Source organism: Ursus americanus, chromosome 5, assembly GCF_024610735.1.
Source record: "Ursus americanus isolate L20-20 chromosome 5, mUrsAme1.1.p, whole genome shotgun sequence".
NCBI classification, from domain to species: domain Eukaryota; kingdom Metazoa; phylum Chordata; class Mammalia; order Carnivora; family Ursidae; genus Ursus; species Ursus americanus.
The window spans coordinates 57,059,273-57,077,671 of NC_142131.1; the positions used below are offsets into that span (position 1 = coordinate 57,059,273).

The 18,399-nt window shown below is 48.4% G+C and overlaps 1 protein-coding gene across 2 annotated transcripts in view; it reads right to left on the reverse strand.

The window, feature by feature from the left end:
- SLC25A48 (solute carrier family 25 member 48) overlaps window positions 1–18,399 on the reverse strand; it is a 211,959-nt gene that overhangs the window by 105,604 nt on the left and 87,956 nt on the right. Inside the window, exon 3 of one of the 2 annotated variants that reach the window (XM_087862251.1) lies at window positions 10,870–10,967. In XM_087862251.1, the coding sequence (XP_087718377.1) occupies window positions 10,870–10,905 (36 nt within the window). In that variant the 5' untranslated portion in view covers window positions 10,906–10,967. Of the gene's footprint in view, window positions 1–10,869; window positions 10,968–18,399 lie in introns of those variants that run through there. The other variant, XM_087862253.1, reaches the window with a different exon arrangement.

The following is an 18,399-nucleotide window of genomic DNA, read 5'->3' on the forward strand; positions in this document are numbered from 1 at the left end:
GTGCTGGGCTGAGCCCACCCCGTTTAGCCAGCTGCTGGGAGTGTTGGAGGGACCCCAAGTTTCTCTTCAGGGGGTTGCCCAGGACTGAAGAGAGCTGCCTCACCAAGGATTATGCCCATATGCAATAACTGATCAAAGGCCTGCCCCCCATACCCCAAACTGGGACAACTCCAGAGCTCCCGGGGGGCTGAGCTCTCTGTTATGATAGCATTGCAGTTAGAACTCCTCCCTCTGGTCAACCCTGCTTCCTTCTCTTCCTCACAGGTGTTGGCTCCTGACCTGCCCATCTCCATCTCAGAGTCTGTTTCCATAGGACCAACTGCTACTGCTACCATTTGTGGGCGGGGGGGGGGGGGGTAGGGGCAGAAAGATTATTCATTTACGTATCTGCTTGACTGTACAAAAAATACCTCTAGAAGCACATGCAAGAATTTCCAATATGGATCAGCTCTGGGGAGGAGACCCAGGTGGTCGGGGCCAGCCAAAGAAGGGAGACCCTTTAAGTTTTTTTTGAAATTTTACAGGAGTTTCCCCTTTTAGTGTTTTTGAAATTTGTATCATGAGCATATGTTACCTATTGACAAAATAAAGGAAGTAATAATGCCTTTAAAAGATGAAGGCAGAGGAAGAAAACCTAACCGGACTCTCCCAGTCATTAGATAATTGCCAGCATTCAGGAGGAAGTCTCTGCCAGCCTGAAACCAGAGAGTCTGGGTTAGTCTTGGGCCTGCTGACACTGCAGGACATTACTCCTTTTCCATTTCAAAACCCACAGAGACATCCTGGATCCAAGCCGGGCTGGGAAGGAGAAATGAGTCTTGTAGGGCATCCCTCCTTGTGCAATCAGCAGGGTTGCTTCCAAAGTGCAGGCATCACCAAGGGAACTTGGGCCTTTGGTGCTAACCTGAATTATCGTTCAGAGGACTGGAAAGTACAGGGTAGTGTGTGTCCTCTGGTCAGGAGCACTTTGATGATGACGGGGCCGATCTTCCCAGAAGGCCTATTTCTGGAAAGACATCTGAATGCCTGGCCTCGCCCTGCCTTGGTGCTGCTGACCACCCAGCTCTTCAACACATACTTGCTGGTGTGCTTTTCCAGATGCTTCCTCTGAAGAGAACTTCTGCCTCCACAACGAGCCAAGCCCTTGCTTTTAGAAGTTTCTTCTTCATCCCATTTATGAATATAGAACTGCAACATTCTAAGTGAGATCAGAGGAGAATTTCTCCAGAACCGCTAAGTCAGCAAGAATGCCAGTTGGCAGAAGGAGATTGGGAGTGGAGGCTCCTCTCAGCTCTTGCAGATCCTGGGGGACCAGTAAATATCTGATGCCAACAATTCTAGTCCTAGCCACGCCATAAAATGCCTTTATGAGACCTGACTCTTCTCCATGTACTAGATCTCAACTCATTCCCAGACCATTATGCACCCTGCCCTGCCCCCATTCCTTGCCCAACACTGATTAAAGCCATGGTATCTTCTCCACTTGCATTCTGCTGGCAGCCATGTGTGTTATCTGGAGGCACCATCTGGGCAGTGGAGGGTTGTGATCAACGCCGGAAGTAGAAGTAGTGGTAACAGTGGAAAGTCATTTTGGCCGACCCCTCAGAGGCTTCCCCAGAGGGACTTCAGGCCTTAGTAACAGCCCCAGTCCTCCAGTGCCCTGAATCCCTTCCTCCCTCTCCCCTTTAGCCACAGCATGACTTCTAAGAAGCAGAATTGGTCAATGATGATTAGTTATAATCATAACAATCCAGATATGCTATACCACCCAGATGAAATCCTGGTGGTATAACAGTTTTAAATCTATAAAAAACTGCCCCAGGGTATTGTTTCAGCCCCCTAGATTGGATTATTTCCTGTTGTTCATTTTTAGAAAAAGTCCTTTACCTAGCCAGTTGAAGCACTTGGGTTATGTTTGCAAACAGTCTCACCTCTTGTCTTTCAAGGAAGCCCATCTCAGCAGCCTTTTCTCCTCCTGGAGGAAATGTCCCAAACCCCCCAAAGGAATGTGATTGGTGTGCACCCCCACGAGAATGTCTTGCCCACAGCCAAAGCACCCTACGGATTAGCTGATCCTCTTTAGTTAGTCCTTCAAGTAAAGGCATATATGTATGTGCACATGTCTACATATATGTGTATATATAAAGTGTGCAATTTGTACACTTTAAATATGTGTAATTTGTCCTGTATCAATTCTACCTCAGTAAAGCTGTAAATAATAATAGCTTCTCTAAGAACTACGGGAGGGAAAAAAAAAAAGGACTGTGGTTTAATGTCCATTCCCAGAACACCTGGCCGGGCTGTGAGTGCCCAACCGCCCTGCCCTGTGTACCTCCACTCCGACCTGGTCATACGCTTAGCAGCTGAACCTCAGCCTGGACACCCGAGAACCTGACAGCTGAGATGAGACAATGGGTTTGAATAGCAGCATTCACAGTCCCAACACTCTGGTGGGGAGACTCTCTTCCTGCCATTTAACCTGCTTGGTGACGAACTAATGGTAAGAAATAAATACAAGGAAAGGCTCGGGGCGGGGGGGTGTCTCAGGCACCGATGACAGCTGCACGAAACCTGCTGTGGCTGTGAGCAGTTCAACATGGTCGGCTCCTCGCTGGCTCATTGCAGGCCCAAAGCCCACATTACCTCCTTTTATAAAGCTTTAATATCCCTTGGAAACGCTCTCCCTTTACATTCTCCATCTCTTCCCTGGAACTTCTCCAGAGGGCTCTGTGATTGGGTTGCATACAAGTTTCCGAGCTTGCAACTTCCTTTTGGTCATAAATCACCTCTTACACACTCACTTTTTCCTTCTCATTGTTCTTCGATATTAATAGCCCCAAATCCCGGGAGCATTTGAGAACCGTTCCAATTTTGGTTAAAAAATCAATTTGGAAACTAGTAGTTGGCTTTGCTCAGGCTTCCAATCCTTCTGAGAAGGTCAGTTCCTACAAATTGGCCAAACCAGGGGTGGTGGGGGTTGAGGGGGCAGCTTGGTAAACTTCCCCATTTCGAAAGTCTCGCCATTTTCTCATAAAATGCTAGATACCTTGATGTCAGTGTTTTTCTTTTAACTCTGTCTCTAAAATTAAAATGTTAATGAGAGAGAGAGAGAGAGAGGAAAAAAATCTAATGCCTTCTGTTGTGTGATCTGATAATTTTTTAAAAAATCGCTCATTTCAGGATAGGTAAAATTCTATTATGAAAGCAGAGGAATAAATATGAAATCTGGTTCTGTTTGTTAAAAGGCTCTGGTATTATTTTCAATTTTGGGGGAAATATCTTTCTCCTAAATAAGTTCTGCTTCCTCCCCAGGCTGCTGACCTTCTGCAGGGCAAGTGAGAAAGTGTCACAGCTCCTCAAATGCTGACAAGCCAGGGCTCCCCCCTAGATGGGAGGAGAGATCATCTGCCAGCTAAAGGGTCTGCCCCCTACAACAGACAGCAGGAACGTGCACCGAGGGATAAAGGAAACAGACCACTGGATGGGTTTCCTTGGCAGGACAAAAGAGGAGCTCTTCATACATGGCACATTGACTTGAGTGGTCTGCACGCCAGACCAGAGCGGAAAGTGAAAGGAACAATGCTCAAGCCTCGAGGCCAACACCTAGCCAAGTGACACTCGGCCAAGGGCACCATGTTGGCAAGTAGGCCTCCCGGAGAGGAAAGCCAAGAGCACAGTGTCCACTAGCTCCTCAGGGACCACCAGCCTCCCAACTCCTGAGCTGGGCTAGCCTGGCACCCTCTGGCCTGTTGCAGACTTAAGCCCAAGCTCAGAAAGTGTGACTTTCTCTAGCTCCTTCAGCCCTTACCCCATCCTCTGCTAGTACAGTCAGGTCCTTCATCCTTGCCCATAGAGCTGAGCAGAGGCCAGCCTGTGGGAACCCACCGCATGTGCCCCAGGGGTAGTTCATGTGCCTCGGCCACAGGCTCCGGCCTTTCAGCCAAGGGTGGGGCTCAGGTATGGCACGGGTGAATGATTTATTTAGGAGTGCCTCCCTAAAGCTCCCTCTCTGAGACATCATCAACATTTCAAGAGGCTGATAAAGTCTCCTGCATCTGGGGAGGGAGGCTATTAATCTACTCATTACTGTGAGTCAATGTCTCTTTGGAACCTGATATGTCTAATTGTAGAAGAGAACAAAACCTGACAATTACAGCCCCAGACAGGCAAAGAGCATCTGCTCCCATGATGTCAGGACTTCTTCCAAGTGGCTCACCAAGTGCCGGAGTGCTCCCTCCTGCCCCCACCGCGGGGGATCCCTGTTGGGGCAAAGTGATGATAGCAAGTAGCTAACGTTTACAGAGTTCTTGCTATGTACTGCACACCGTGCAAAGCAGGATGTGTGCACCGGCTGACTTCATTCTCACAATAGCCCTGATAAGGGGGTAGTTTGTCTGCACTCTACAAACGAGGGAACTGAGGCTCAACGTGGCTATGTGATTTGCCTAGAGCAACACAGCGAGTAAACCACAGAGCGGGGCTCTTTCTCCACCCCTGGCTCCCAAGCCCATGCTTCTTTCCACCATTCTGTGTCTGTCCCCAGACAAGACTACTGTGTGGCACCTGGGACCCAGCTCTGGGAGGCCTCCTGGCAGCAGCTCTATTCCTAAGCAGGGATGACCCCACAATGGGTCTTTTGCCCTGCATTCCCCAGAGAGCGTACCAGATCTGCACTGGGTGAGATGGGGTGCTGTAGGCTAGCCACTCAGCAAGATCCCAGAGAGGCTGGCCTGGCTGATAGCACCAAAGCTGACACTCAAATCCAGGTCCACTGCCCTAAAATCCAGTATGGCTTGTACAACTTGCCTCCAAAGGCTTTTACACCAGTTTACTAACAAACTCTCAGATTACTGATCTCTGGGACATTGCTGGGACATCATTCTGGTCATCGAAAGATTTGTGAAGTCCTCATGCTCATTAATGGGTAAGAAGTTTCTCCCTGCTGGGCTTGAGCTTGCCCCTCTAATTATGAAGAGGAATTAGTGGTGTGGGCTCCAAGCTCAAGGACAACATGGGGCCTCCCCAGTAAAGGTGTGGTCGAGGACTTGCATTGCCATCCTTCATCCCTGGGCCTCCAGGGGCCACAGCTAGAGACAGGCCTAGAGCAGTGCACTCACCTGGATGCATGAGGCTGTTCATTGAGAAGGCCAACCCTTTTCTGCTAGAGAGTTAATGCCCTGGAAGCAGCCCTCAACTAATGACGGTGTGGCATGGTGACAAATATCTCCAGCATCTTCATCACTCGGCATAACTCTGAGGTGTGGTCTGCATCATCTTACTGCACACCCCAGTGCAACTGACATTCAGTAGCCCACAGAAGGAACTCCTGGATCCTGCACCCTGACTTGGTGTCCTTCCATTCCCTTCTCCGCCTCACATCACTACTACCAGCACCACTCCCAACAAACTACTTGTGCTCCAATCCTTGTCTGGGGCTAATGGGAGAACGTAATCCAGCCCCAGTCCAGAGTGTCTACTCCCACTCCAATCCCAGGGAATCTCCTTCATGCCTCTCTCCTAGGATGCACAGCAGAAGTTAGGCAGGAAAATTCCTTATATTGTGTGATCCTAGGCACAGGAGCTGACCTCCCCTGGCCTCAGTATTCTCAAAGGTAAAGTGCGCTGACAAGCACACTACAGTGTGTGGGTGTGATATGTGGGCATGACAACTCAGCACTGCGCCTCACATATACTGAGTGCTCACCAAAGGGTAGCTGTCATTATTACGGTTTTCTTTTATTTTAGAATGACCCAAGCACTAGTCTTCCCTTTGTAGTCCAGCTGTGACTTCCTGAAGGTCACACACCATGAGTATTTCATCTGTGTTCTGTCTCCCCCCTCACAAGTGGCACTCAATTACAGACTTGTTGCATTAAATTGCTTTGCCTAGAGGTGCCTAGGTGGCTCGGTGGGTTAAGCCTCCGACTCTTGATTTCGGCTCAGGTCCCACCCACCCAGGATCCCAGGGCGGTGAGATGCAGCCCCGCCCCCATTGAGCCCGGAGCTCAGCGAGGGTCTGCTGGAGATTCTCTCTTTCCCTCCGCCCTACCCCCTCTCTCACACACATGCCCTCTCTCTCTAAAAAAATAAAATCAATAAATACATTGCTTTGCCTGATCTTCGCATTACCTGTTCCTAGATGAAAGCATGCTAATTACACTGCCTTTTCTCAGGCTCGGGGAACAGAGCCCTAAAGCACTTCCTGTTCGTGGACTTCTCCAGCGCGCGTGCTCGCACAGCCGCGGGGGCAGCTGCGAGCTATCTCATGGGCTATGACTTCACTCTTCGTACGTTAGACTAGTTCGAGCACGTCTCACATGAGGCGCGCCTCAAGGACAGCACCTGTGTTGATCCGTGTCCATGCTTCTCTATGCCGGGCCCGTAGATGGTGCTCATTGAATGTTTGGCATCTGACTGAAATAATCTGATAGGAACATGCCGAATAGCACCAGAGGGTTTGCTCTAACGACTCCCATCACTGACGGCTGGATGCAGCCAGGGCCTGACTAGGCTGATCTGTAAGACAAAAACTTTCCAAACTGAGAAGGTGACAGATAGTCACTAATGTTGGTAACTTTGCCCTCCTAGGTACGTTTTATGCATGTCAGGTTACATGTAACTGTTCTGGGTGTATACGTAGCTGCTATTTCGTTTTCAAGCCACAAGTCTTGAAGCTTCTCAGTTTAGAGACTCCTTCCCTGAGTTTTGATGACCTGGCCATTACGATCCAATCTCTGGCCCCCTGCAAGCACCAACATTGGTTAGCTGAGATTTTAAACACTTCATTAGGAATCACCTCAACCACATCATGACTGCTTATGAGGTGCTCGATACCCTGGAAAGTAGATGGGGCCATTTCTTGGCCCTGGGCCGCCCTATTATCGGACTCTGCCACTGGCTGCTACAACTCACAGAGAGACCCAGGCAGTGTCTTCACCCCCCCGAGACTTAAAAATCAATTCCGTGCTTGGGAAAAAAGTTGTCCCAGAGCACATACACTTAACTCCTCAGCTGAGTCTAGAGCCATCCCCACGCCTGGTCAGAATCTGTAATTGCCCGTAAAACAGTTCTAAACCCTGGTAGCGTGGAGGCATCAGCCGGGGGTCTGGCACCTACTCTGACCAATCCGGGTCAGGATCTCTGAGCATGGGACACACTGTGGGGGTGGAAGGGACTCCCGGGTGCTTGTACTGCACAGCCAGGCAGAGTCAAAACCCAATACTCTGAAGAAAGGATACAAATGCAACCAATTTCCTAGACAAGAGCAGACAGGAAAGAGCAGGTTAGAAAAGGGAAGGAGGATGGCAGGAAGTGGGGGGACCTGGTATATCAAGAAGTGACAGTGAGGAGAGAGCAGAACAGTGGAATTCCGAGAGAACTTTAAAAAATGCCTCTATCCGCCCCATGGTATGCAGGACGCACCTTAGCGGAGCACACACCATATTTTATTGAGTCCATTTTCTTTATATTAATTTTAGATCAGGAGCCAGGTCTGATTTGTCTTTATGCCTCTGATGCTGACATCATGTTGGGACAGAGGAGGAGGTCATGAAATGTGGAACAGTGACTGAAACAACAAACAAAACTCCCCTCCTGGATGCCCTGAGGACCTTACTGTTTCTAAAGAGCCGACAGGACACAACTTAAAAACAGCAGGGGATTTTATGACTGAGTCTTCCTTCAAAGACATTTGGCACTCATCGTGTGTGCCAGACGCCAGGCAGAGTGCTTTTAGGAAAACAGAGCTGAGGAGACACAGCATGTCGATGCGTGACAAGGGCGCCGAGGCTCACATGGAAAAGCAGGGGACACTTTTCAGAACGCACGAGACTAGCTGAGGCTCGGGGGCAAGGCATGGCCTGAAATACAGCAGAAACAAAATGCCGTTCCATGTACTCCCTTCAAGGAGCCAGACAAGGTGTGACATCCATTAGAAAGATTTCCTTCCCAGATGATTATACTTTTTCAAAATCTGCTCACAGGGCTGATATTCTGTTTTCTGGGAAACCCACTCATGGTAAACTCATTCCCGTAATTGTGGATGAGCAAGGCATTGTTACAGCCATACTTCCCACCCAAACTCCTTCCTCCCTGCACTGGAGTCAACACCCTCTGTGCCCTTGCTCCTCCAAAATCAGCAAAGTGGGGTCCGGAGAGGATAGCTTTCCTTTTACTGAAAAGCAGCACTTAACAATCCCCAGGTCACTCATGACTCACAGCTAGGCTCCTGAACGAGGAAGGTTCCTTCCCCCAAGAATGTCCCTCTATGATCTCCTCAACAACAGGCTTCTATGAGAAACAGGAGCCTGCCAGAGCCCTTGTGTCCTAGAGTAAGGGTCCCGGATTTCAGCCATGGCTTTAAGTTGGTCCCTGCTTTAGAAGTTCCCCACAACCACAGGAAAACATCTGAGGAACAGAGCGATCTAGGCCAGGAGTGATTGGAATTGGATTTCAATCCTCACTTCCAACCTGCTGAGTTCTTCCTGAACATAAGCTCTTTATGTGAAAGATATCTAAAGACAGGCGATCACTGGGGTATTTTACTGAAAAACCACACCGCTATTTCCTGGTCTAAAATGCACAGATTACTGAAAATAGCCCTTGAATAAATGGAGAAGTTTCCTCTCAGTGGTTCAGTGCACTTAAATAGTGTCTCGCCCGACCCCAGGGGTAAGGGCTGTTTCCTCTGTTTTACGGATGGGACACTGAGATAGGGGAGTTATGAGAGCTGACTGTGGTCCCAATGAAATGGTGGCAAAGCAGGTCCAAGATCTCCATGTCCTGGCTGTTTTGCGGAAGGGCCTTGTGTCACCTGCAGTCTGCCTCTCTTGCCAGGTCATGGCCCATAATGAAGGTCAGGTACTCATGGATCCCATGCATATAGCTGGAGTTTCACCAAGCAGTGATGGCACCCACAGTGGATTTAAGGCACTCTGTGTCTTCAAGGAGTATACACAGTAGAGAAGAAGAGAAACATACCCACATAACTATACTACAGAGCCCACTGAATGTCCTGTGAGAGGGTCAAATTGCAGGACCGTGAAGGAGCACGAGAACCAACATTCCATCACACTAGGAGAGAAGAGGTCAAGGGGAAGGAAGCTCAGAAGTCGTGGAGGCAGGACTTGAGGGTGGATCAGGTATTTTAAAAAATATAATAACCAGAGTATCCAAAAACATAATAACCAGATTTGTTTATGTCAAAACAAGTCATTCCTAATCCCACTTCCCACTGTAGTGGGGTACCCATCCCAGATTGGTCCATGCCCACCACTGGGATTCAGACATGTGTGGGTATCCCTAGTGAGCTACAGGGCAGGCCACCAAGAGCCTTTTGGGAGCACATCAGGCACGACACACTGGATCAGTAACAAAGCCAAGGTGGTCAGAATGATGAGTCTGTCATTGTATCTGCCCCTTGGATCGAGTCCCAACCCAGCCTTCCATAAACACCTGTCTATCAGCAAAGAGCAATTTCATTAAAATTACATATCCACAGCTTTGCAGAGAATATAAAGAGACCGTGTTACCATGAGTGTTCCCCCAGACACAGGGCCTCCAGGATCAGTATGCCTGGTGGAGGACCTCAGGGCTTGGAAGGTGCTTTTGTGTATGGGCATCTCCTAGCCCCACAGGTGTCTGAGGCTGGGGCAGATTCCGTGGGAGAGGGAACTTGTCTGTCATGAGATTCTTTTGGGGAACCATGGGAGATTGAGTATTCCCTGGAATTCCTGGGGCCAAAATCCTACAATAACAAGTAAAAGTGAGAGATACCCAAATGCTGGTTGGTTCTATAAAAAGCAGCCACATTTTTAACCCTCCACAAGAGTAGCCCAAGGAAACATAGCTTACATAACTAAGTCCATCTTTGCATATTCTATTCCAGTCCTTATTCACTTACATATATAACAATCACAGTACATACTTTTCTATAATTCGCTTTTTCTAATTTATCACCAAATCACAAATTGTGGGTGGGGAGATATGGGAGAAGGCTATCCATGCAGATGAAACAATATGGCTCTTGATCAGTGGTTCTCAACAGGGGGCAATTTTGTCTTCCAGGGAAGCATCAGGCATTTAGGCAGTGTCTGAAAACATTTTTCATTGTCATGACTGGGGAGATGATGCTATGGGATGAGGCCAGGGATGCTGCTGAACATTCTACTATACATGGGAGGGCTCCCCACCACAAAGAATTATCTATCTCAAAATGTCAAGAATGCTGAGGTTGAAAAACCATGGTCTCTAGGTGCAAAGACCACAAAGCACTTAATTATCTGAGTAATTATAAGCAGCCCAATTTGAAAGTTGGCTGGGTGGGGATACACTGAAGCTACCCCAGGGGGTGTTCTTGGGAAGAACTGAATGTATAGAGAGGGACCTGGAGGATACCCAGACAAGGACCTTTCAAGGGCAAAGGTCATAGGGGCTGGGGAACAGTTAGTAAAATCAGTGCCACAGAGGCCAATGGTGCCATGAGGCCTAAAGGACAGGATGAGGCAGGTCCAAAACTATAAGATGGCAAGATGAGGACAGCTGGGGGAATGTCACCTGTGCCCTCCACAGGGAGAGCCGGTGTTTTAACTTGGGTCTGCTGGCCCCCAGCCCAGGGCTCTTCCCACTGGCCAAACCACACTGCTTCAGGACCATGTGGGTCCATGAACGCCTCTTGTTGGACACAGGCAGGCTGGCTGGAGCTGTACTATCACAGACATAGAATGATGATTAACAGTTACCAGAACAGAAAGAGTCTGGTGTCATACAGAAGCTTTCTTCTTTCTTCCAACATGAGCTGAAAGCCCTCTGGGGGCCATAGCAACTGCTTCTGCACAGAGTCTTTACATTAAACAAATAAATACTGCTTACCTCCTCCAGCGAAGCCCTTGGTGGTGCCTCCTCCATGGAGAGCTCAGTGGGGAGCTGAGCTGGTGTCCAGGGGGCTGCTGGAAACTGGATTTCATGAGCTGCAGAGGGGAAATAAACATCAGAAGGGATGGATGCTCCGCCTTCCTAGTGAATCCAGACATGCAACTGTAAATAAGCACAAGACGATGTCTTTCCCCTTCAAGAATGACAGCGATGGAAAGGCTTGACAATACCCTGCCATAGCCGGGATGTGTTGAATGGACACATATACCCTGTAAGTACAAGGTATATTGTGGCGGGTTTGATCTTTTGGGAGGGTACCACCTATCAAACTTACCTTTTGCTCAGGCACCCGTCCTAGAGAATGTTCACTGCAACTTAGAAAGTTAAAAATTTAGAGACCAACGAAATGTTCTTCTCTAGAGCATGATCTGACTGCACTGTGGTATAACTATACTGTTGTACATAGCTGTTAGGGGGAATGAGGCAGGTCTCCATGTGTGCTGATCTGCAAACGAGGGTCAGGATTTATTTTGAAGTGACAAGAGCAACGTGAAGTTGTGAGACAATGTATGTAGATGAGTCATTACTGTTTCTAGATTAATATGTCCGTGCGCCCATAGAAACAGTATGGGGAAGACACACACAATGGCTTGACAGTGCTTACTCCTTGAGAGGACTGTGGGGTGACAGAAGGAAAGGAGGGTGGCACTTTTAACTTGATGTGCTTGTGTGCCGTTTGCATTGTTACAGCTCACTGGTGGGATTTAATGCCTGGATGATGGCATTCCAACTTGTCTCAGACAGAAGAAGTACCAGCCTTGCTCACCTTGCCCAAGGTTGCCAGCCCAGGTCTGGTAGCCATGGCCACCTGGGGCACAGAGACTCCAGGAGGACACATTGCAGGGCTGCTCCCCGGGCACAACTATCACTCCCATCATTGCCCCTGATGTATGAAGGGCAAGTCAACCTTGGGCAATTTAGAGCTGCTTACAGCCACCTGGGCCCTGGTGGTTTGCTTCTCTCACCCCCCATCTGCCTGCCCAGGTGAAGAAGAGAATAGCCTGCAGGAGCTGTATTTCTGGAGGCAGGAGAAGTCAGGAAAAGAAAAGTGACTCCTGGGGTGCATCTCTTCCCATAGGAAAGAGCACGGGGATCGGGACTTGGGGTCAGCGGCACATCCACACTCTCTCACCCATTTCTGTTAAGGCCAATCATCAGCCTTATACTCGGGCTCCAGTCCAGTCCTAGGACTTGCAAAGCTAGGGAGCATTCCAGGCTCTGAACCTTGAAGCTCAGGCTCACTGTGCCAGCTTCTATCCCACACAGCTTCCCACTAAGGCTGGGAAAACACGGCCAATGATTCTTGAGTGCTTACTCTGTATCAGGTACTATTCTGAGTCCTGGCTACAGAGTGTGGTCTGAGAACCAGCAATAACCAGCATTAGCTGGGAGCTTGTTAAGAATGCTCTCAGGCACAACAGGACCCAGGTGATTTGTGTGACATTGAAGCTCGAGAGACACTGTCCTTAGTACTTGGATCTATTAATTCCCCCTGAGTCCTATTATTATCACCCCCATTTTGCAGACACAGGTGAAGCAACTTGTCTTAGGTCATCGGGCCGTAACTCCTATCAGCAGGATTCTGCCTGTAGAGCCTGCTCTATTAGCCACCACAGCAAAATGCTGACTATGTAAACAGCAGAGATTATAGCTTCCCGAACTTTCTATCTAGCCCAATGGCAGAGGCCTTGGGGTGCTGTGAAGGATAAAGTCAACTTCACTAAAACTAGCTCAGTAAAATACCATATTTTTAAAAAATACAGAATCAGAGAGCAGAATAGTAGTTGCCAGGGGCTAGGGATGCAGTTGGGTGGGGGTGGGAGGTGGGGGTCACTGCGGTGATGGAACTATTCTGTATTTGGGCTGTATCACTGTCAATATTCTGGTTATGATATTTCACTATGGTTTTGCAAGACATTATCACTGGGGGGGAAACTATGGTAAGCGTGCAGAGGATCTCTCTGTATTATTTCTTACAACTGCATGTATCTCAAAAGGGTTTTAATTAAAGAAAAAAAAAAAAGCCTTCATAGCTAAAATTTCCAAGCTTAAGACCCTGCTGAAGAAGCCAAAGTTAAATTTTACACATATGGACCAGACTGTGTTCTGATTAAAATATGCGCAATTAAAGGCCTGGGGAGGGGGAGAGAGGGGAGGCAACCAAGTCCAAGTGCAGCTATTTACCAAAACCATTTGTGCTTCAACACCTAATTCTCCTTAGTTCCAGAATCCCGGCTTACGGCACACAGACACACGCGTGCGCATGCCTCCCACAAACACAACCTGTTAGTCATTTAGACGGAAATCATCTTATAAAGCAGTATTGATGGAAAAGAACAAAATATGAGGGCTCCAAAGTGGGGAAACCATGCCTGGCTTGCAGCAGAACAAGAAGACCATCCTCTGGGATAGAGTTGATTTTTTTTTTTTTGAGATTTTTTTTTTTTAATTTATTCTTTTGAGAGAGAGAGAGAGCACAAGCGGGGGGAAGGCAGAGGGAGAAGCAGACTCCTTGCTAAGCAGGGAGCCCGATGTGGGGCTCGATTTCCAGGACCCTGGGATCATGAACTGAGCCAAAGGCAGACGCTTAACCGACTGAGCCACCCAGGCGCCCCTGGGCTAGAGCTGATTTTTAAGAGCAAAGAGCCAAACCAGAATCCTGCTCTTCACAGAATGTCTTAGCAGGGGGATTTTCTGGTTGTTAGATCAGCACAGATAGAGTTATGTCAATTAACAGTCTGCAAAACACCCAGCCCAGTGGTGAACCCCAAAGCTCTTGTGCATGCGTGTGTGTGTGTGTGTGTGAGAGAGAGAGAGAGAGAGAGAGAAGTGTGTGTGTGTGTGTGTGTGTGTGACAGAGAGAGAGAGAGAGAGAGGTGTGTGTGTGTGTGTGTTGTGTACAGCATACTTCTGATTGAAGCCAGTGGTTGGTTCAGGTCATGTGAATTAGGCATTTTTGTAGAAGGCTAGAAAGTTCTAAGGTGAAGAGAGGACTTCCCTGGTGAGTGGCTCATCAGGCTAAGGCAGCCCTCAGCTGGCTTCTGGCCACTTATAGCAGAAGCCAGCTAGTAGGCATTGTCGACACTCTGTTCTAGAGTCCAGACCAGACTCAGCCAGCAGCTCTTCCTTCGCAGCACAGTAAGGCCTGCTGGGCTGTAGGGAATTCTCTAAAATGAAGATCAAGAGGCCCCTTGGGGACTGCCACCTCCAGTCGCTTTGCACACTAGTCTGTGATGGATGTTTCCCGTGCTGACCACTGCCAGCAGCCAGCACCCAGATTGTCACAGACACCCTGTCACAGAAACCTGCACGTGTGCTCCAAGGAAGCCACCACATGGCTCTCACGTTGGGTAGCAACCGAAAAGCAGGCCTTTGTGCGGGTGGTCATTGCCCAACGACCCAGGGAGAGGCCTGGCTCTGCTATGCCTGGGGACTGTGGTCTTTGTGGAATGGCAGTCAGGAGGCCAGTATCAGCCTTCTTCTTTCCACCCCTTCTCTTTCTATGTATATGTCTCCTCTTTTCCTCAAATCTCATCTCATTGGAGAATGCTCTTCAGCTGAAGATGATATTAATTCCAACTCCTTCACTGGAAATATCCAGAAGACTATTTGATATGCTCCTGATGAGATCTGCCACAGCCACCACCTAGGTTTAATAGGGGACCTGAACTCCACCCCAGTGGCGTGTTGCCAGTAGTCCATGAAAACATGCCACCAGCACTAGGCACCATGCAGCCTCTGTCCCGACCCACTTGTCTTCACCCAGACCACTCCACCTCCCATTTTGTTTCTAATCTTTCCGGCATAGGACCTCCTGCCTTGTCTTCCTGCTTGTTCTCTTGTTGCAATCCACTTCGGTGTCAATGCAGGAAGGTGGGGCTTTCAATTTGGTTACTTCATCACTCTCCCCAGCACATGGGCCCTGGGACATAGTGTCTACTTAATAAACAGCTCTTGGAGGACTAACAGTCTTAAGACTGCATCTCGGAACTGAGGCTCAGTCCTACTTCTCCTGCTTGTAGCCTCACTCTTTGACCAGAACTTGTATGGCCCATTGGCCATTCTGGAGAAATTCCTCTCTCTCCAGAGCTCTAGCACCTCATCTCATCTCAGCTTATGGTCTTCCCATGTTCACTTCAGTTCATGGAGTAGAAAAAGACACACAGTCCAGGACTAAGTCCACACAGGCCAAAAGTGGTCTGAAAGCCATCCATCTCCAAGGCCTGGGTGACAGTCAAGTTGCTAAAGACCACAAAGGGCAGCCAGGCATAGAACCCTAATGCCAAAGGTAGTGGAAAGCTTTGGGATGAGAAATTCAAGGCTGAGACTTTCTGGAAAGAGCACCAACAAGAGAAAGACAAAAACTCAGAGCTACATACTTAGCACACACAGAGCCCAAGGCTGGGGGAAATCATACCCCAACACTGTTCTCTGCATACTCAAATGACAAGGAAGCTGACTGTGGTTTTCCTTATCCTATAGCTATGCCCGATCATGGCTGCCATGTGCCATAAAGCTGTGAAAAAGTTTGCATTTCACAAACATTGACTTTCACAAATCTGACATTCCCACAGTGGGCCCTGCTTCATCAGCACTTGGAGAAATGTCTCTGATCAAGCCTGAGTCTCTGCTTGGTCTCCACGGTGTAAGAGCTAACAGAAAGAAAAATCCACGTGTTTGGATGTTGGCACCAAACTTGAACCAGCCATGGTCACATGCTCATGCGGGGCAGCTTTGCTCAGAATTGAAGAGTGATAGAAAAAAATAATAGAAGAAAGTGGCTGGTCTCACCGTCGTCTTTTGCAACACTCACCTTCTGAAAAGGGCATCCACCACCCAAATGAGTGCAAACGCCCAGTGAGGAGGGGCTACGCTGGACTCTCCTGGTGGGTGGCGTGCGGACATGTGTTTGAGGGACAGGAAAGTTGCCGTCCCGAGACAGAGACTACATTACTTTCCTAGGGCTGCTGTAACAAAGTGCCACAGACTGGGTGGCTTAAAACAGAGATGTATTGTCTTCTGTTCTGGAGATGAGAAATCAAGGGGTCGGCAGGATCATGCTGCCTCTGAAATCTGTAGGGAAATCATGCTTTGCCTCTTCCTCAATTCTGGTGGTTGGATGGGAATGGTAAATGCCTGGCTAATAGCCATATAATTCCAATCTCTTTGTCTTTGTTGTCACATGAATTTCTCCCTGTATGTCTCCATGTCTTACTTTCTTCTTGTAAGGATGTCAGGATGAGGGGCCCACCCTACTGCAGAATAACCTCATCTTAACTAATTACATCTGCAATGACCCCATTTCCAAATGAGGTCACTTTCTGAGGTACCAGATTCCAACATATCTATATTGGAGGAGATACAAAGCCATAACAGAGGGGTTGAATAAAATGGTGGGCCATGGGTTCCATGACTGGCAAGATCCAGTGTCCTGGGACATGACAGGAAGACAGCAGACCTCCAGGAGAAGCAGCTACATGGGGAGGCAGGACCCAGGACCCAGTGCTCTCAGCCTCAGCAAAATCTGACGCCCAAACTGGGCACAGAAGTAGCAACGTTGTCTGCTACAGACCGAAAGTGCTTGGACAAGATGGCTGGTGTAGGCTGTGGACCGGCACACACTCCCCAAGGATACTGGCCAACATGGCCTGAGAGCACAGCATGGGGTAGGAGCCCGACGGTGACCAAAATCAAATCCTGTAACACCAGGCTCTGGCCTTGAAGTCAAGATTATTTTGATTTAGAAAAAAAAATTAATGTAAACATAGCTCTTAAATCCAGCTAATATGGTAGTTTTAAATTTATAGTAAGCTTTCAGATTTATAGACTATAAACATAATCACACTCTATTTCCATGCACTGCACAAAAACCAGATACAGAAGACATGAGTCAACACAACAAACAGGGTCAAAAATGGACAGAAAGAGGCCAAACATAGGTAGGCGTCAGCGGGGAGTAATGATGAACCTGGAGAAACCAGTGTTGGTCCAGATCCCCTCCCCCTTCTAAATCCTTGCAGAAAAGAATATTAATAAAATGAAACTCTAAATCCGATCCCGGAGCAATAATAGAATGCTCGTGCCAAACTTCACAGCCGTGGGAAGGATGTATGTAGCTGAGCAATCTGTGGACAGCATTTCTCGGCTGAAATTCTTGAAAGCTCACAGTGCTCAGGCCAAAATGCTCTGGAAACCAAGGCCCGTGGAAAATGCAAACTTTATGAATTGCACATGTGGCCACAAAGCCAGCTTTGCAGTCTGAGTGAAAAGATTTGCAGAGAAATCTGTCCCCATGCTGAAGACCACCAGGGCTGATGCAGAGCATACCATGGGCCCCAGAGAGGATAGGAGACTCACTCAGCCTTTGGGATTTTCTTGGCAAACTCCAGAAAAAACAAGTGGAGGCCTGTGCTGGAATTAGACATGATAGACAAGGGGGCCATTTCCCTTTGCCTGAGGGGGCATCCCTGGAGAAGCAGCCCCCCGCGGGGCAAAGTGAATCCTTCTCCAGCTACTTACCCCCTCTGTGCCTCCCTTTTCCCATCTGTGAGTCGAGGATCATATAGAATTTATCTCGTGGGGTGGCTGTGAGGGTGCTAGGGATTAATATATGCGAAGCTCGAAGAAAGCGCCTGACCCCTCAGAACAGCCAACACAAGTCCTCACCTGCAGCAAGCACTCCAGCAAAACTGAAGTTTCCAAATCTCTCCCAGAAGTTGCTTCTCTTCCAGCACTCCTCCTAAATTTTCATTTTTACTTTATAGATCTCAGATTGCCTTCCTACTTTGTCTCCCAACAACCTCTTCTCAATCTGGACAGCTTCCCGCTCCCTGTCATAGGATCTAAGGACAGGAAAGGCCCTCCTCGGTCCCTCAGCTTCCGCCCCTGCCCCAAGGCAGAGCTCTGTTCACACCGACCTCGACAGATGGTTGTCGTTTCCAGACAGGAAATATTTATCGAGCATCCATTCTGGGCCAAGCCTTGTGCTCGGAGTTGCTAGGAATACGCGCAGGAGTGGGGCAGGCTGAGATCCCACAGTCTATGTGAGGGAACTGGAAACTCAGACAGGACTGGATGCTGCAGTCTTGTGGAAGAATTTCTTCTTCTCTGGGAAACCTCCATTTTTGCTCTCTTGGCCTTCAACTGATTGGATGAGGCCCACCCACATTATTAAGGGTCATCTCCTTTGCTTACAGTCATAGTGATCACAGACGCTAACCACATCTAGATTAGTGTCTGATTAACTGGCTACTGTAGCATTACCAAGCTGACATATAAAATTAACCGTCACATACAAGGTTCATTTGCCCTTGCTCTCCCTACTTCACGTCCTGCTTTCTTCCCACCCACTAGTTCTGTGAACTATAGCAACTTCAGGCTCACCATGAGATACAGAGAAGGCAGCTTTCCATTGACTCTTTCATCAGCTCTCACATTTGCATTCACTCTTCATCCCTAAAATAAATC